Here is a 19,293-nt window from a genome sequence, read left to right as displayed (position 1 = left end):
TCGCTCTTGAATGGGATCTTCCTAAATGCATCACCTCGCATTTGCCTGGATTGAACTCCATCTGCCATTTCTCCACCCAACTCTTCAACCTATCTATATTTTGCTGCATGCTCTGACAGTCCCTTTCACTATCTGTTACTCCACCAATCTTAGTGTTATCTGCAAAATTGCTAATCAGACCTCCAGAGCATGAAAGTATATCACAAACAACAGTGGTCCCATCATTGGTCACAGTTCTTCATTTTGAGAAACTCCCTTCTGCTACTACTCTCTGTCACCTTTTGCCCAGCTTTATCCATCTAGCAAGTATACCTGAACCCCACTTACTCCATTCCTAACCGCAACATCCATCTCCATGGGGAACCTTATCAAATACCTTACTGAAGGCTGTATATGACATCTACAGCCCTTTCCTCATCAATCAACTTTATCACTTCCTCAAAGAATTCTATTAAGTTGGTAAGACATGACCTTCCCTGCACAAAACCATGTTGCCTATCACTGATATGCCCATTTTCTTGCAAATGGGAATAGATCCCATCCTTCCGTATCTTCTCCAGCAAATTCCCTACCACTGATGTCAGGCTCACCTGATGTATAATTATGTGGATTATCCTTGTTTCTTAAACAAGGCGACAACATTAGCAATTCTCCAGTGCTCCGGGACCTCACACATGTTCAAGGATGCTGCAAAAATTCCTTGTTGTCTAGAGGAATTAAGGGCTACAGGGAGAACGCTGGTAAGTGGAGCTGAAATGCGCATCAGCCATGATTGAATGGCGGAGTGGACTCGATGGGCCAAATGGCCTTACTTCCACTCCTATGTCTTATGGTCTTATATCTGTTAAAGCCCCAGGTATTTCCTCTCTCACTTCCTCAGATTTCAGGTGGCTTGGATTTGGCAGTGGAGGAGCCCCAGGTCTTGCATGTTCTTGGTGAAGTGGGAGGGGGAGTTGAAGTGGTCGGCCACAAGGCAGTGGGGTTGTTGAGTGTGTGTGTCTTGGAGATGTCCTCTGAACTGTTCTGGAACTCAGCACCACCCTCTTGAACTGTCCTAATTGTTCTTCTTCCTTCCCACCTGTCCACTTCTCCCTCTGCTCTAACCTATCACCATCACCCCGAGCTAACCCGAGAATGCAACTTTAAAAAAAAGGGTTTTGTGATTTACACATGAAAGAAATGAAACTATCACTGTATTCTAACAGATGAAAGGCTTAACAGACAATCAATTCTTCAATGTATAATTTCAGTTACATCACACTGTAAATTTTTGCTATAAATTCTGTGTTACGATCGAGCCCTCCACAATCACCTGATGAAGGAGCGTCGCTCCGAAAGCTAGTGTGCTTCCAATTAAACCTGTTGGACTATAACCTGGTGTGTGATTTTTAACTTTGTACACCCCAGTCCAACACCGGCATCTCCAAATCATGACCATCACCCCACACCTTCCAAGCTACTCTCCCCCAGCCCAACTCTCCCCCAACATTTATCTCTCAGCCCCCTTGACACCTCCACCCCCACCCCATTCCTGCTTTCTCCTGCTCCTCGGATGTTGCCTGTGCTTTTCCAGCACCACACTTTTGGACTCTGTTTTTCTCTGTGGTTAATGATGTGGATTCTCCCTGTGAGCTATTTGTGTTCTCTCTGTCCCTATTTCTCTGTGTGTAGTCAGTGATCAGGGTCTTCCTTCGAGTTCTCGCGCTCTCTCGATGTAGTCAACGATCTGCGTCCTCTCTCTATTGTCGGTGAAGTCAGTCCTCCCTTTGACCCTCTGATCGCACTCTGAACCAGGTCCTCTGTGACCTTCTCTGCATAGCCAGTGAGCTGGGCCCTCCATCGAGTCAATGACTTTCTATGACCCTGTCTCTCGATCGTTCGTGACCTGGGTCCTCCCCCGACGCTCCCTGTTGTTTGGTTGCTCGCGCCGACTCCGGTTGGTTGACGCTCAGTTTGAATCGCGGAAGTGATGTCATAGAATGCAGTTCGTTGTTAAATGTCTGTCTCGCGCTGTCGGTGGAACCGTCGCTTGGTCTCAGTAACGTGGCCTTTCGTGGTGGATTCACAACTGCAGGAGCTCGCACTCCTTGGCCGTGCCATCTGAGTCGTGAAGGGCAAGTTAGCAGCCCCGTCCGAAGTTTAGGTAAATTGGAGGGCGAGAAACACTTCTTTTACCGACCGCATGTTTGTGAAATTGTTTGGTTCGGTTGTTTTTAAAATACCGCGGGGAGAAATGTCTCCCAAACAGCAATAGCATTTTGTTTTTATCCCGTTAACAAATATACTATTCCTTGAAACGTGTACGTGCGTAGTTCCTGGTTAACTCTGCCTTCGTTCTGTTTTGGATTGCTAACAAAACTTTGATATTATTGGTGAGGGTTCGGAAAACTTGACGAAACTGTGGGATGGGGGTGGGACAGAGGGTGGTGTGCGGGAGAGGAAATGCGGCCGGCGGTAGATTAAAGCAAAGGGCATTGCGATGGGAGGTGGGATCGAGGAGGATTCTGACGGGTGGCTGGAGCTTGGGCAGAGAGAGAGGGGCAGGGTTGGTGTCGAGATAGGGTAGAGACTCAGCAGAACTGTATTGTCTTCATCGAAGATGTTATTACATTTTTGTGGAATAGTTGGCGCTTGAACTTTAAAATTCCCGGTTTGCTGTCATTGTGCAACTTGGAAGATATCTGTATGATTTTATTTTCTAAGTCGGTCCTTCTTACAAATCCAGGAATGATGAAACGAAAAGTGGTTAAATTGAGTGGTCTTCGTCTTAGTCCAAATGAAGAGGCATTTTTGATAAAAGAGGAGCATGAGAGAAGACGAAGGTTAAGAATAAAGCAGGTATGGTCAGACATGTACTTTTGTAACAACCCAATCAAAGGTTTTTTTTTAAAGATCTATGTTCATCACAGGCTTTACAGAATCGAAATGCAGTGTAAAAAAACATGACAAAAAACTCTAGGTTCTGTCTGCCCCTGGAAGGGCAACAGGCACACTGGGAGTGTGACCTGCAAGCTTCCCTCTAATTGAATATCTATGATTTGGAAATTGGACATTGGTGACTCTGCTTCAAAAATATTTTGGTTAATTTTCAAAAAGTCAAAGGTGACATCCAAGTTTATTACTTCCTATTGGTAGTCAGTATATTAAATTCAAATACTACCATTATTTTCTAATTTTCTGCAAACTAGAATAATGTGAAACAATAAGGGTGTTTAAAAACTGTACAAAAAGCACATACAGTAGCCAAGGTTGAGACTATTTCTGTTCTTTAGACATTTTCTTGTTACTTTGCAGGTCAGAGAGCAGGAGCGTTCTATTGCTGTGCAGATCCGAGAGGAGATAAAACATCGTCGTAATCAACAGCTTGAGCAACTAGCAAATGAGTTGAAGGCTGAATGGCAGATGGCACAAATGGAAAAAGCTCAGTCTCTAGAAAAACTTTACCTCTCTGGTTTGAAGGCAGTGGGTGAAGGACATAGACAAGCTAAAGAAAATGTGAGTAAATACTTTTGTTCAGTTATTTCATTAATGAATATGTGACCAAAATAGTTTCAACACTCTGTCCCTCAGTAGTATAGGGTCCTCCTTGTCTTCACTGTCCATGTGGTTGCAGGATCCCAATGTGGAAGATGAGGCATTCTTCCTCTAAGGGTTAGGTGATGGTGGAGGCCTGCATGTCCTTGATGGAGTGGGAGGTGAAGTTAAAATGTTTAACCATGGGTTGGTTGGTGCAGATGTCCCAGAGATGTTCTCTGAAATGATCCTCAGGTTGGTGTCCTTTCTCCCTGATGTAGAGGAGGCCTCATCGGGTGCAACGGATACAGTAGATGACGTGTGTGGAAGTAAAAATAAATTTGTCAGATGTGGAAAGATTCTTTGGGGCCTTGAATGGAGGTGAGTTGGGGAGGTGTGGGCATAGGCTTTACACTTCCTGTGGTGACAAGGGAAGGAGCTGGGAGTGGGGGTGTGTGGGCTTGGTTGTGGGTGTGGTTCTGACGCAGGAGTTGCAGAGGGAATGGTCTCTCTGGAATGCAGATGAGGTGGGGAGGGAAATATATCCTCAATGCTGGGGTCTGTTTGCATGTGGTAGAGGATGATGCAATGTATGCTGAGGTTAGTGGGGTGGGAAATGAGGATTGGAGTGTTTGTTTTGGGGGGGTGGTGGAGAGAGGGGGAGAGGATGGGGGTTCTGTCCCTGTTGTGATTGGAATTGAGGCTGACCTGCTGTCCTCTTCCAGCACCCCACACACTTTCCATCTCCAGTATCTGCAGTCCTGACTTTTGTCCCCTTGAGAAGTTATCAGCCATGATTGAATAGCAGAGCAGACTCTGAGCTGAATGGCCTAATTTCTGTTCCAATGTCTTATGGTCTTTATGGAAATGATTCACCCCATAAATTTGTGTGTGCGCTTTTGAGAGAGTACGCATGCGAGAGATTGTAATAAGTAATTCAAAACTGTACAAATTAATTAATGTAGCGATCATAATAATTTATCAAGGTGATGTTGTAAAAACAAGAAAGTAAGGAATGTTTTACAGATGCCGAATAGTGTGGTGGGGTCATCTGTACTGAATAGAATTTATTATCAAGTGTACAAGGCACAGTGAAACGCTTTGTCTTGCGAGCAATACAGGCAGATCAGAGTTAAGTAGCACACATAATAAATAATGGGTAAACAGTGGCAAAAACAAAAACACAGGTACAGGTGAATGTTAAGAGTTTGAGAGTCCATTCAGTATTCTAACAACAGTAGGGTAGAAACTGTTTCAAAACCAGCCGGTGGTTGTGTTCAGGCTTCTGTACCTTCTCCCCGATGGTAGAGGTTGTAGTAAAACGTAGCCAGAGTGGGAATGGATCTTTAAGATGAGGATGAAATATTGTCACCAGTCTTCACCGATTGTGGCCTGTGGGTCAGGAAACTGGGAATCCAGTTGCAGAGAGTGGGGCTTAATCTGAGATCACGAAGTTTAGTAATCACTCTCAAGGGAATAATAGTGTTGAAGGCTGAACTGCAGTCAGAGTAGGATTCTTACGTAGCTATTGTTGGTATCAAGATGTTCTAGGGAGGAGTGAAGGGCAAATGATATGGCACAACATCAGCCCACTTGTGGGTGATTTTGGTCAGGGATTTTAACTTTCCGAACATAGACTGCTGTAGTGTTAAGAGTGTACAAAAAAATTCTGTTTTCAGTATGTGGATGTACCTATTAGAGAAGATGCAAAACTTGAACAGCTCTTGGGAAATAAGGCAGGACAAGTGACTGAATTATCAGTGGGGGAGCAGTTTGGGGCCAGTGACCATAATTCTCTTCTTTCTAAAATCGTGATGGCAAAGGATAGATAATATCCAAAAGATCAAGTTCTAAATTAGCGGAAGGTTAATTTTGACAATATTAGGCAAAACTTTCAAAAGTTGTTTGGGACGGATGTCCACAAATAAACAGATGGCTGCAAAAAAGGGAAACCTTCAAAAATGAGATAACAAGACTCCAGAGAAAGTATGTTCCTATTAGGGTGCAAGGAAAGGCTGGTAGGTATAGGGAATGCTTGATGACTAAAGAAATTGAGGGCTTGGTTAAGAAAAAGAAGGAAGCATATGTCCGGTATAGACAGGATAGATCGAGTGAATCCTTAGAGTATAAAAGAAGTAGGAGTATACTTAACAGAGAAAACAGGAGGGCAAAAAGTGGACATGAGATAGCTTTGACAAATTGCGTTAAGGAGAATCCAAAGGGATTTTGTAAATTCGTTACAGACAAAGGGATAACTCAGGAGTGAATAGGACCCCTCGAAGATCAGCAAGGCAGCCTGTGTGTGGAACCACAGAAGATGGGGGTGATACTAAACGAGTACTTTGTATGAGTGTTTACTGTAGAGAAGGATAAGAAAGATATAGAATGTGGGGAAATAGATGGTGACATCTTGGAAGAAAATGTCCATACCATGGAGGAGGTGCTGGAAGTCTTAATACGCATAAAGGTGGATAAATCCCGAGGTCCTGATCTGGTGTACCCTAGAACTCTGTGGGAAGCTAGAGGAGTGATTGCTGGGCCTCTTGCTGAGATATTTGTATCATTGTTCATAGTTGAAGTTCTGGAAGACTGGAGATTGGCTAGCATGGTGCCACTATTTAGGAAAGGTTGTAAGGAAAAGTGAGGGAACTGTCCATTGGTAAGCCTGACATCAGTGCTGGACAAGTTGTTGGAGGGATTACTGAAGGACAGGATTCAAATGTATTTGGAATGGCAAGGAGTGATTAGGAACAATCGACGTGGCTTTGTGTGTGGGAAATCATGTCTCACTAATTTGATTGTTACGTCTTCAAAAAAAAACTCAAAATTGATTTAGGGCACCGCAGTTGATGTGGACTTCAGTAAGGCATTCGACGTGGTAGACTCATGGTTAACAAAGTTAGATCACATGGAATACAGGAAGAACGAGCTTGGAGACAGAAGTGGCTTGAAGGTGAGAGACAGGAGGGTGGTGGTGGAGGGATGCTTTTCAGACTGGAGACCTGTGTCCAGTGTGCCACAAGGCTCATTGCTTTATGACAAGGGTCCACTGCTTTTCATAATTTAATGAATTATTTGGTGTGAACTTAGGAGGTACAGTTGGTAAGTTTGCAGATGACCTCAAAATTGGAGGTGTATTGGACAGCCAAGAAGGTTACCTTCGGGTTCAATGGATCTGGATCAGATGAGACAACGGGCTGAGGAGTGGCAGATGGAGTTTAATTTAGATAAATGAGGGCTGCATTTTGGAAAGGCAAATCAGAGGAGGGCCTATGCATTTAATGGTAAGGTCCTGGATAGTGTTGCTGAACCTTGGCGTGCAGGTTCATAGTTCCTTGAAAGTGAAGTCACATGTAGGTAGGATATTTGGTTTGCTCTCCTTTTATTGGTCAGTGCATTGAGTATAGGAGTGGTACGGTCACGTTACGGCTGTACAGGACGTTGTGTCAGCCACTTTTGGAATATTGTGTGCAATTCTGGTCTCCCTTCTATTGGAAAAATGTTATGAAACTTCAGAAAAGATTTACAAGGATGCTGTCTGAGTTTGATGGTTTGAGCAATAGGTTTTTAGGTTAGGGCTGTTTTCTCTAGAGCATTGGAGGCAGAGGGGTGACCTTTATAAAGATTTATAAGATCATGAGAGGCATGGATAGGGTCTTTTCCGTGTGATGTGGGTGTTTAAAACTAGAGGTCCTAGGTTTTGTGTGATGGGGATAATTTAAAAGTGACCCAAGGGTCATGTGTTTGTGACATGAGCTGCCAGAGGAACTGGTGGAGGCTGGTACAATTGCAATATTTAAAAAGGCATCTTGATGGGTATATGAATAGGAAGGGTTTAGAGGCATATCGGCCAATTGTGGCAAATGGGATAAGATTTAATTTAGGAGTCGTGCTTGGCATGGATGATTTGGAATGACAGGTCTGTTTCCATGTTGTACGTCCCTACAGCTGAATCAGATCCCTCTGATGCACTAGGCTTGACATGTATGATTAAGTTGTCGAGAGATGTGTTAATGCCAGATTCATCAGCTGCACTCAAGGTTTCGCAGAACGTCATCCATGCACAACGCAGCACCATCCATGCTCTCAAGACTGATTACAACATTGTCATCAAAGGAGGAGCCATGATTATACAAAATAGAACGGACTACGGTCAAGTAGTATACCAACAACTGATCAATCAGGAATGATACAACTACCTGCCGATCCAACCAAAGAACGCACCCATCAGCTTAACGGGTTGATCAGGACATATGATTCAGTCCTTCAGAGTATCTTTGTGCACTCTCATCCATGTACTTCGCTTGTAGCAGACTTTGACAGCCTTCTGAAGAAACACTAAGTCAATACACCTGAACATCCTATGAGAACATCTCTGGCTATGTCTTGGGCATCTTGAAACCCATTGTACAAGGAACCCCCAGCTTTTGTCACAACATAACAGATTTCTTATAGAAACTTGGCTCCCATGGACCTGTCGAACCAGGAGCATTCCTCATAATGGACATTTTGGCACTCTATGATGACTACATTGCTGCAAAAACTTCAATACTCAATACCAACAGCTGCCAGTTTCCAGACACCATCCTCCAACTCATGCTTCATACTCAACCACAATGTCTTCACCTTCGACCGCCAGCTCTTCATCTAGACACACAGCAGCCATGGAGACCAAATTTGCACTCCAGTATGCCAGCACTTGAATGGCATAAGTTCAAGCATGACTTCTATGCGCAGGTCCTTTGACCAATGCTATGCATTAGATATGTTGACTACAGTTTCTTCTTTTGGATCATAGCGATGAATCACTGAAATTATTGCATAGCAATATCAACAGGTTTCATCCCACCATCAGACTTGGCTAGCGTTATGCCTCAATCAGTCTCATTATTGGATATACACATCTCCATCAAGAATGGGCACCTCAGTGATCTTGGGCTCATGTTGTGCTACAGGGCACCCCACCTCACAGTTCGGCCTCTGTAAAATTTTCCTTTCTTTCCTGTTTTTGACAGTATAGTCTTACCTTGAATTGGTTCTCTCACCCTCCCCCCGGCATGTGCGCTCTGTTGTATCCTTTGATCTCTGCCTATAAACTCTGCGTCTATGATCTTTGAAAAGAATTGTAGTTCAGGTTGTAAGTTTGCTTGTTGAGTTGGTAGGTTTGTTCTCAGACATTTTGTCACCATGCTAGGTAACATCATCAGTGAGCCTCCAGTAAGCGATGGTGTTCTGTCCCACTTTCTATTTGTGTATTGGTCTGTTAAGATTGGTGATATCATTTCTGGCTCTTTTTCTCAGAGGTTGGTAAATGGAGTTCAAAATTGATGTTTATTGAAGGAGTTCTGGTTTGAATGCCAAGCCTCTATGAATTCTGGTGCATGTCTCTGTTTAGTCTGTCCTAGGATGGATGTGCTGTCACAGTCGAAGTGGTGTCCTCCTTCATCTGTGTGTAAGGATACTAGTGATAGTTGGTCATTTTCCTTTTGTGGTTCGTTGGTGCTAGTGTTTCCTGCCCATCTGTCCAATGTAGGGTTTGTTGCAGTCTTCACAGGGTATTTTGTATATGACATTTGTTCTGCTGGTTGTTGGTACAGGATCCTTTTAGGTTCATCGGTTGCTTTTAGTGTTGGTAGACTTGTGGGCTACCGTGATGCGAAGAGGGCAGAGGGGTCTGGTCATTATCTCCGATGTCTTTGCCTTTGTCTTTGTCTTTGTATGGTAGTCTGGCTAGAGTCTCTGGGGATGTTGTGTCTTCTTGTTTGGGTTTGTTGTTTAAGAATTGGTGGGCTGTGCTTATTGGGTACCCATTCTTGAATATGCTGCTTAGATATTTTTCTTCTGCTCGTAGTTTCTGAGGGCTGCAGTGTGTTGTGGCCTGTTTTAAATGCCCTGATGCAGCTCAGTTTGTGGGTGTTTGGATGATTGCTCCTGTAGTTGAGTATCTGGTCTGTATGTGTGTTGGTTTCCTGCAGACATTGGTCTGCATGGTGATGAAACTTGAGAACATGCCTACTAGTTCAGTGAGCAAACTTAAAACTCTGGGTCTGTGTGTGCTGCTCTGTTGCTGTACCTGATGAAGGGCTTGCACTCCAAATCAACCTGTTGTAGTGTGACTTCTTACTTTGTCCGCCACCAACACCAGCACCTCCGTGGCAAAATTTGACTCTTTTCTACGTATAAAGAATCTGAGATATTATCCATGCCAAGTCTGTATCCGTTGATTGACCTTCTCTATAATATTACTATTTGCATTTTGATTTAACTCTGTTAATATAGTTGCATCAGATCTACCGCTCCTAAATTGGCACTATAAAGGTCCATGGATCTCTTCTCTCCCCATCAACATAATCTCTGTACCTTTTTTCTCCCTTGCATTCACACAACTTCCTGTTGTATGCATCCATGCTGCTTGTCTCCTCTACTTGTGATAAATAGTTTCACTTTCTAGCAACTGTGGACAAAGAAGTTTCTTCTGAATTCCCCATTGAATTTAGCGGTAACTATCTGTATCTGATACTTGTTTCCCTAGTTCCGTTCTTCCCTCCAGCCTCTCCTTTTATAATTGTAAAGTTGTTTGTTAATTTGCTTCTCCAGACTTTTCCAGAACAGACAAGTCTCGCCTGTCAATATTCTTGAGTGAACTGTTGTATTCTTGAATCCATCTCATGTTTTTAGCAACTATATTTTGTAATTTTTGTTACTATTTTAGACAGTGGTTCCAAAATGGTTCGTGATTCTTCTTGTAACTAAAAATTTCTCTACTTGCTCCATTTAGACCCCAGTTCCTATCTATTATAGGAATTCTGTCTGTCTGTCGTCTCTAATTATAATCTCATTTCTGGGCTGTTGCAATTCTGTCCACTCCTAGGATTTTTTTTTATCACCTAATGTATTTTCTCACCTACTGTACCTATGAAATGAAAAACCTTTTGTGCATTTCTGCAATTTTTTTTACCCACTCTTCCTATGTGACCAGAATTACAAGGTACTGTTACGTCATTGTAACTAAATGTTTAGGAAGTAAACTTGTAGTACTATGTTTGTGTGCTAAAAATGAAATCTTAAATATGAAATTCAAAACTAGCTGTTTAATGTGAAGTTAACTATTAGATATCCACAATAAAAGAGAGAAGTGATGTTTGCAGATGCTGGAGATCAGGGTCGAAAAGTGATTCCTGATGAAGGGGTTTATGCCCGAAACGTTCACCTAATGATAGCGAAATAATCTTTTCACTTTAATATGCATGTGTCCTTTTGATTTCAGGAACCAGATTTGAAAGCTCACTCAAAACAGGCAGTTGTAAACAGAGAAAAAGCAGAGAAAAGGCACCGAGAAGCATTAAGGGAGTTGAAGCAGCAAAAGGATAAAGAGCATGAAGTCCAAAATAGGTTTGCTATTGTTCTCATATTTATTTGACTTGTGGATCTTGCATAATGAAGTTTATTTATTTAGTTATGAACCTCTTCAGTAATCGCAACTTTTATTTCTAGTTTCTAACATGTAACAAATCTGTAAATATTCAATTACAACTAGTGGGCCTTCAACATTCTAGATTTTGGGATTTTTGTCTCAAACTTTAACTGTCCTGTTTAGAAGACAGCACAAAACAACAGCTGTAAATGTTTACAGGTAATCATATTGATGTATAAATTTTCTACACCGTTCAATGGGTAAGCTTGGGTTTTCCATTGCACTGTATTTACAGTTAATTTGTCAGGCATTAGAAGACAATCCGCCACCCGTGCCCTGAGATTGATCACCTGTTTTTTCAAAAATCTAAATTTTGCTTATGTAAAACTAAATGGAAATTTGCCTCCTGAATCTGGCTGATTCTTCTTCTATCGGTTGCAGTAGATTTATTTACTGCCTGCACATATGGTTAAAACTCTTGCTTTTTTTTGTAGTTTTCTAATTACCTACTATCCTCTTCATAAAGAAAAGCTCAGTCTTGCAGCATGCTTCTCATGAAACATTGATTTGATTATCATAACATTTAATGTGAGCAAGTTATCAGCTGTTAATTCTGAGCTCCCATTGTTCTATACCTATCTCACGCTGCCACTTTTATCTTCTTTCAAAAAATGAAAATCTTTAATCCTGTACTTCAATTGTTTGCTGAAAACTACTAACTTTAATATGCTTTTGCTCATCTGAACCTATAACATTAAGTTAGCTAAAAAGTATATGGAACATATCAACATTGATGAAGCATTTTGGTGAAAGATTAGAGTGAGAAACAATACTGAATAAAAGTGTGCAGAGAAAGCCAAAGGGGCAACGAGGTTGCTAAATGTATTAAATTATACGTGTTGCTGCCATGGGGGGGTATTAGGTTGAATGCAATTCATCAGCCTTTTATTTTTAATAGTGGGGACAGCAATAGATGTTCAAAGATTTAACTTAGTTAACTTGCATTTTGAGCAGCGCATTTTTCCAACAAGACTGTGCTTTTTCTGTGAAATATTTTCCTTGAGGCACTTCAGGTCACTACCACACATTCATGGGCAAGCTTGTTACATGCCCTACCTAGCAATTGGGTTAAGGGTATTTATTTGTACTGGTTGATTAAATTCCTAACTTATACCCAGTCAAATTGTAGAATAATGAAGCTAGATGCTACTTGGGAACATATTTGTCTTTGTGACCACTGCTGTTCCCTCCTCGAAGCATGCTACACAGTGGTTTTGATGGAAAAATTGCTTGCCAGTACAGTACTTTACAAAATTACCAAAAGACACCAAGGTCAAAGCTCTTTATGTTGTACTCATCATGGCAAACATGTAAGAAAACAACTTTAGAAAGGAAATAAAAACTGAAAGAACTGCAGATGCTGTAAATCAGAAGTTGCTGGAAAAGCTCAGCTGGTCCAGCAGCATCTGTTAAGAGAAATCAAAGTTGATATTTTGGGTCTGGTGATCCTTCCCCCTGAACTGATGGTAGCTAGGAAAATGTTGGTTTATATACAGATGATGGGGAGGAGGTAAGGAGTAAACTATAGGTAGGGATAGAGCCCAAAGAGGGGAGATTAGTTGAACAGACAAAGGAATCCATAACACACCTGGCTGGGAGGATGAATAGCTGTTAATGGATGCTGATGGTGGTTAATAATAGGTATTTTGTAATGGCAGACTGTGATAACAAGGCCTCGTGGTTGGGTTGTGGGCTAAGAAATGGGCAAGGACAATTTGCGTTCAATGATGGCTCCATATCAAGTACAAAAATTTAGAGTTTAGAGGGCTGCAGGGCTCCAAAGCGAAAAATTAGATGTTATTTTTCCAGCTTGCATTAAGCTTCGCTGGAGCACTGCAACAAACCTGAGACAGATGTTGGCCTGGGTCCAGCGTGCTATGATAAAGTGGCAGGCAACTGTAAGCTCTGTGTCATTTTTGTGGGCAGAACGTAGGTGTCAGTTTATACATAAGGTGCTGATTAGTTGGCATGGTAATGCAGCAGAATCTGTTAATCTTACCTGGTTTTTAAACTCTTCCACCAGGTAGGTGGACTGGCTAAGGTGCTGCTTTGGGGAATGCAACATGGATCGGTATACTCAACGTTTTTCTTTTTTTTTTAAAAAAAAGGATGAAAAGAATTGAAGTTCCTTGTCTACAAAGGCTTCAGTATGAATCAATGTAATTTCCCTTTTGTACATGAACCTGACTGTCAGACAAGCAAACGCAAAGTATTTTAGATGGTGGAAATCTGCAATTAATAAAAGCGCTGGGGAAACTGAACAAGTCTGCCAGCATTGTTGTGTTCAGAGTCAGGGTTCAATGAGAGAGTTGATTGTGTACTAGGAAATACCGGAGCTCTGGGGGGAGAGAGAGACTCACCAACAGCACAGTGGTCAGCTACGAGTCTTCTCTCCACCCGGAGCACATGTCAAGATACTTTTCTACATTTTGTTATATAATAGGTCAGTGATGGGGTTATTGCCTTTGTAACATAGTTTATTTGTTTGTTGCAAACCATTGCAGAATCGTTGATAGTTTTGGTGTGGTCATTGTCAGTTTCAGCGCAGACATTGTCAATTTCAACGTCTGAGCTTCCTAAGAAGGACGATTACTACAGCCGTGGCCAATAGCTCTTTGTATTGAGTCCATATCAGACAGTTAGCATTTCTATCAAAGGTGTTAGCTGCACCCAGACACTTTGGTGGGCAGTGTATGCTATTCCACGTGTATTCTCTCCTCCATCCACCTTAAACTAATCAGCTAGGTTGTGAGTGCATTATGCTGGCATCTAGGTGGCCCCAGGCAGTATCTTTTGCTTTGCCGTCGCTCTCCATATTGTGTTCTGGTGGCCATCTTGTGTGTCAAGTGGCCAACTTTATGTCCGTGTGCCTAGTGTCACCCTGTCCCGTGCCATTTCCCACTTCAGTATCCACAGAGAAAGAAACTATGTTCATGTTCTGAGTCTGATATATTTTCTTCTGAAGAGATGCTCCATGAAAAACAGCCCCAGCATTCAGCTTCTCCCTATAGCTCAAATCCTCCGACCCTGGCAACATCCTTGTAAATCTTTCTGAACCTTTTCAAGTTTTACAACATCCTTCCAACAGGAAGGGGACCAGAATTCATGCAATATTCCAAAAGTGGCTTAATCCATATCCTGTACAACCGCAACGTGACCTCCCAACTCCTATACTCTGATCAATAATGGAAAGCATACCAAACACTGTCTTAACTATCCTATCTACCTGCAACTTTTTTTTTCAAGGAATTATGAACCTGTACTCCAAGGTCTCTGTTCAGCAACACTCCCCAGGACCTTACCATTAAATGTATAAGTCTTGCTCTGATTTGCTTTTCCAAAATGCAGATCTTCACATTTATCTAAATTAAACTCCATCTGCCACTCCTCAGCCCATTGGTCCATCTGATCAAAATTCCATTGTACTGAGGTAACCTTCTTCGCTGTCCACTACACCTCCAATTTTGGTGTAATCTGCAAACTTACTAAGTATACTTACTATATTCACATCCACAACATTTATATAAACGACGAAAAGTACTGTTGCTAAGTTTGTGGATGACACACAACTGGATGTGAAGGTACATAGTGAGGGTGAGATAAAGACTTTACAGAGGGCTATAGACAAGCTGGGTGAGTGGAGAAAAACTTGGAAGATGGAATATAATGTGACACTTACTTTCATGTGATGTGGGCATCACTGGCTAGGCCAGCATTTGTTTCCAGGTAAGGGTCAACCACATTTATTGTGGGTCTGGTGTCACACATAATAAACCAGATTAAAAACAAGAGATTTCTTATCCAGTGATAATACCACTACACCTCTGCCTTTGTACATGTCAGAAGAAAGGATAGTGGAGCACAATATTATCTAAATAGGTGAACATTGCAGAAAGCTACACAGCAGAGGAATTTGGGAGTACATGTCCTTGAATCTCAACTAGAACCAAAATTCAATGGTTAATCTGGAATAAAGATAGGAAGTCTTGTTCGAACTACACAAGACACAAGCCAGGCCACAATCAAGAACCAAGTACTTTTGTCTGTTTCTCGAAGCTGCGTCATTTAAGTACATTCGAGGCTGAGAGAGACTACATTCCTAATCAGTAAAGATATATATATATGGTCATGGGGTTGAGGTTAGGGATTACTGGACAGTAGAAAATGAAATTGATCAGCTATGATCTCATTTGGCTAGACTTGATGAGGTGAAAGGTTGAGAATGAAGTCTTATGGTCTTACCCCTATGCTGCCTCCTATCCCATATGCTTTAATTTTGTTAACCAACCTTTTTAGAGAGAGAACCTCCATAGAGTCATAGAGATGTACAGTATGGAAACAGACTCTTCGGTCCAACCCGTCCATGCTGACCAGATATCCCAACGCAATCTAGTCCCACCTACCAGTCCCTCCAAACCCTTCCTATTCATATACCCATCCAAATGCCTCTTAAATGTTGCAGTTGTACCAGCCAACACCACTTCCTCTGGCAGATCATTCCATGCATGTACCACCCTTTGTGTGGAAAAAAGTTGCCCTGTAGGTCTCTTTTATATCTTTCCCCTAAACCTATGCCATCTAGTTCCGGACTCCCTGACCCCAGGGAAAAGACTCTACCTATTTACCCTATCCATGCCCCTCAGAATTTTGTAAACCTCTAAGGTCACCCCCTCAGCCTCCGCTCCAGGGAAAACAGCCCCAGCCTGTTCAGCCTCTCCCTATAGCTCAATCCTCCAACCCTGGCGACATCCTTGTAAATCTTTTCTGAACCTTTTTCAAGTTTCACAACATCTTTCCGATAGGAAGGAGGCCAGAATTGCACGCAATATTCCAACGGTGGCCTAACCAGTGTCTTGTACAGCTGCAACATGACCTCCCAACTCCTGTACTCAATACTTGCCTCATTCCTGAAGAAGGGCTTATGCCCGAAATGTCGATTCTCCTGTTCCCTGAATGCTGCCTGACCTGCTGCGCTTTTCCAGCAACACATTTTCAGCTCTGATCTCCAGCATCTGCAGACCTCACTTTCTCCTCAATACTCTGACCAATAAAGGAAAGCATACCAAACGCCGCCTTCGCTATCCTATCTACCTGCGACTCCACTTTCAAGGAGCTATGAACCTGCACTCCAAGGTCTTTGTTCAGCAACACTCCCTAGAACCTTACCATTAAGTGTATATGTCCTGCTAAGATTTGCTTTCCCAAAATGCATGAAAAGCTTCTAAAAATTCAAGAATACTGCAAGCACTAACATACTTATTAGCAACATTCTAAATTCCAGCTTTGTTAAATGCTATATTTGCCATTCTCCAGTCCATATGACCCAACAGATCATTACCCAAATGCCAATTTCATCTCTACATTTTATTATCAATTCTAAATTCTGTTACTATGGTGGGAGAGGTATCAGTTAAGTTTGCTGGAAGGCTGACTTGTAATGCAGAGTATCTCCAGCAGTGTAGGTTGCATTTCTCTACTGGCTGAGGTCACTTTGAAGGTCCCCCTTCTTGATCTTGTTCTTGTTAAGGCATGGTGACCCTCGGTTAAACCGCCATTAGTAACTTCTTTCAGACAGCAGCTCTGTAAGAATTTACCTTTCCCAGTGGTAAATAAATTTTTTTAGGTCAATCTTTTTAGGTTTAAAAAAATCTTATGACTTAGCAGCAAATTTTAAACATTAAGCATTATTTTGCTGCCATCACATCTTTCTAATTGCATATTTTGCAAGATTTAATATTTTTCCATACCATGCAGGTATATCAAAACACGCAAAAAGGCCCTACTCATTGAGAAGAAAAGAGCATTAAAAATTGCACAACTTCCACCACCTCCACCAAACCCACTTGCTGTAAGTACTTTTTTAAAAAAAATACAATGTCGCCTTGTTTTAGTTTGGATTTGCATTCTTATTTGCTGTTACTTCTCCTGTCCATTGGATGCACAAAATTCAGAATTACAATTATCAGAGGAATAAAAACTAATCTAACAGAGGGAGGCAATCTAGAACAAAAGGTTGATTTTAGGATAAGGAGTAGCTGATCAGAGACGAAGACCGATTTACTTCTCTTCAGAGGATCATGAATCTGTGGAATTCACTGCCCTGAGTCCAGTGGATGATGGGACATTGAGTAAATTGAAGGAGCTGTTAGATTGATTTTTAAGTTAGTAATGGGTTGAAGGGTTATGGGGAGCATGCAGGAAAGTTGAGTTTGCGATCTCAGTCAAGATTGTGTCAAATGGTGGTGGCAGCTCGTGCCATTGTCTGCTCCTGCTCCTTGAGTTCTTTTTGAAGAAAGCTCTCTAGGTAATTCCTGTATGCCAGGCCAATTATTTTCCCTTTGCAAAAGCATCTAAGTTTATACAATCTACTTTTTATATTTTGCACCAGTTTTATTTCATGATTTGGTCTTTTTAGTAAATTTTTGATCTTTGAAAGTTTTCCCAATCTTCCAGTTTGTCACTGGCCGTTGCAATGTGGTATGCCTTAATTTCTGTATTTCTACTATCTTCGCTTGGCCAGGGACCTCTCCCCCTCTCCCCCCCTCTCCCCCCCTCTCCCCCCTCTCCCCCCTCTCCCCCCTCTCCCCCCTCTCCCCCCTCTCCCCCCTCTCCCCCCTCTTCCCCCTCTTCCCCCTCTTCCCCCTCTTCCCCCTCTTCCCCCTCTTCCCCCCTCTTCCCCCTCTTTCCCCCTCTTTCCCCCTCTTTCCCCCCTCTCCCCCTCTTTCCCCCCTCTTTCCCCCCTCTTCCCCCTCTCCCCCCTCTCCCCCCTCTTCCCCCTCTTCCCCCTCTTCCCCCTCTTCCCCCTCTTCCCCCTCTTCCCCCTCTTCCCCCTCTTCCCCCTCTTCCCCCCTCCCTTCCCCCCTCCCTTCCCCCCTCCCTTCCCCCCTCCCTTCCCCCCTCCCTTCCCCCCTCCCTTCCCCCCTCCCTTCCCCCCTCCCTTCCCCCCTCCCTTCCCCCCTCCCTTCCCCCCTCCCTTCCCCCCTCCCTTCCCCCCTCCCTTCCCCCCTCCCTTCCCCCCTCCCTTCCCCCCTCCCTTCCCCCCTCCCTTCCCCCCTCCCTTCCCCCCTCCCTTCCCCCCTCCCTTCCCCCCTCCCTTCCCCCCTCCCTTCCCCCCTCCCTTCCCCCCTCCCTTCCCCCCTCCCTTCCCCCCTCCCTTCCCCCCTCCCTTCCCCCCTCCCTTCCCCCCTCCCTTCCCCCCTCCCTTCCCCCCTCCCTTCCCCCCTCCCTTCCCCCCTCCCTTCCCCCCTCCCTTCCCCCCTCCCTTCCCCCCTCCCTTCCCCCCTCCCTTCCCCCCTCCCTTCCCCCCTCCCTTCCCCCCTCCCTTCCCCCCTCCCTTCCCCCCTCCCTTCCCCCCTCCCTTCCCCCCTCCCTTCCCCCCTCCCTTCCCCCCTCCCTTCCCCCCTCCCTTCCCCCCTCCCTTCCCCCCTCCCTTCCCCCCTCCCTTCCCCCCTCCCTTCCCCCCTCCCTTCCCCCCTCCCTTCCCCCCTCCCTTCCCCCCTCCCTTCCCCCCTCCCTTCCCCCCTCCCTTCCCCCCTCCCTTCCCCCCTCCCTTCCCCCCTCCCTTCCCCCCTCCCTTCCCCCCTCCCTTCCCCCCTCCCTTCCCCCCTCCCTTCCCCCCTCCCTTCCCCCCTCCCTTCCCCCCTCCCTTCCCCCCCTCCCTTCCCCCCCTCCCTTCCCCCCCTCCCTTCCCCCCTCCCTTCCCCCCCCTCCCTTCCCCCCCCTCCCTTCCCCCCCCTCCCTTCCCCCCCCTCCCTTCCCCCCCCTCCCTTCCCCCCCCTCCCTTCCCCCCCCTCCCTTCCCCCCCCTCCCTTCCCCCCCCTCCCTTCCCCCCCCTCCCTTCCCCCCCCTCCCTTCCCCCCCCCCCTCCCTTCCCCCCCCTCCCTTCCCCCCCCTCCCTTCCCCCCCCCTCCCTTCCCCCCCCCTCCCTTCCCCCCCCTCCCTTCCCCCCCCCTCCCTTCCCCCCCCTCTCTTCCCCCCTCTCTTCCCCCCTCCCTTCCCCCCCCCCTCTCTTCCCCCCTCTCTTCCCCCCTCTCTTCCCCCCCCCCTCTCTTCCCCCCTCTCTTCCCCCCTCTCTTCCCCCCTCTCTTCCCCCCCCCCTCTCTTCCCCCCTCTCTTCCCCCCTCTCTTCCCCCCTCTCTTCCCCCCTCTCTTCCCCCCTCTCTTCCCCCCTCCCTTCCCCCCTCCCTTCCCCCCTCCCTTCCCCCCTCCCTTCCCCCCTCCCTTCCCCCCTCCCTTCCCCCCCTCCCTTCCCCCCCTCCCTTCCCCCCTCCCTTCCCCCCTCCCTTCCCCCCCCCCCCTCTCTTCCC

The 19,293-nt window shown here is 44.8% G+C and overlaps 1 protein-coding gene across 6 annotated transcripts in view; it reads left to right on the top strand.

Moving 5' to 3' along the window:
- Nucleotides 1-1,845: 1,845 nt before the first annotated feature.
- Nucleotides 1,846-19,293, top strand: part of cep295 (centrosomal protein 295) — a 191,195-nt gene continuing 173,747 nt past the window's right edge. For 5 of the 6 annotated variants that reach the window (XM_087988027.1, XM_087988023.1, XM_043691513.2 and 2 more), the window contains exons 1-4: nt 2,712-2,838; nt 3,295-3,495; nt 10,781-10,905; nt 16,742-16,835. In XM_087988027.1, coding sequence (XP_087844153.1) covers nt 2,728-2,838; nt 3,295-3,495; nt 10,781-10,905; nt 16,742-16,835 — 531 coding nt within the window. In that variant the 5' untranslated portion in view covers nt 2,712-2,727. Of the gene's footprint in view, nt 2,144-2,711; nt 2,839-3,294; nt 3,496-10,780; nt 10,906-16,741; nt 16,836-19,293 lie in introns of those variants that run through there. The other variant, XM_087988022.1, reaches the window with a different exon arrangement.

The sequence above is a fragment of the Chiloscyllium plagiosum genome, unplaced genomic scaffold (genome assembly GCF_037043375.1).
Source record: "Chiloscyllium plagiosum isolate Xiang-an unplaced genomic scaffold, Cpla_swu_hap1 HiC_scaffold_6, whole genome shotgun sequence".
Lineage (NCBI taxonomy): Eukaryota > Metazoa > Chordata > Chondrichthyes > Orectolobiformes > Hemiscylliidae > Chiloscyllium > Chiloscyllium plagiosum.
The sequence above is the reverse complement of the archived record's forward strand: the minus strand, read 5'-3'. Positions and strand labels throughout refer to the sequence as shown.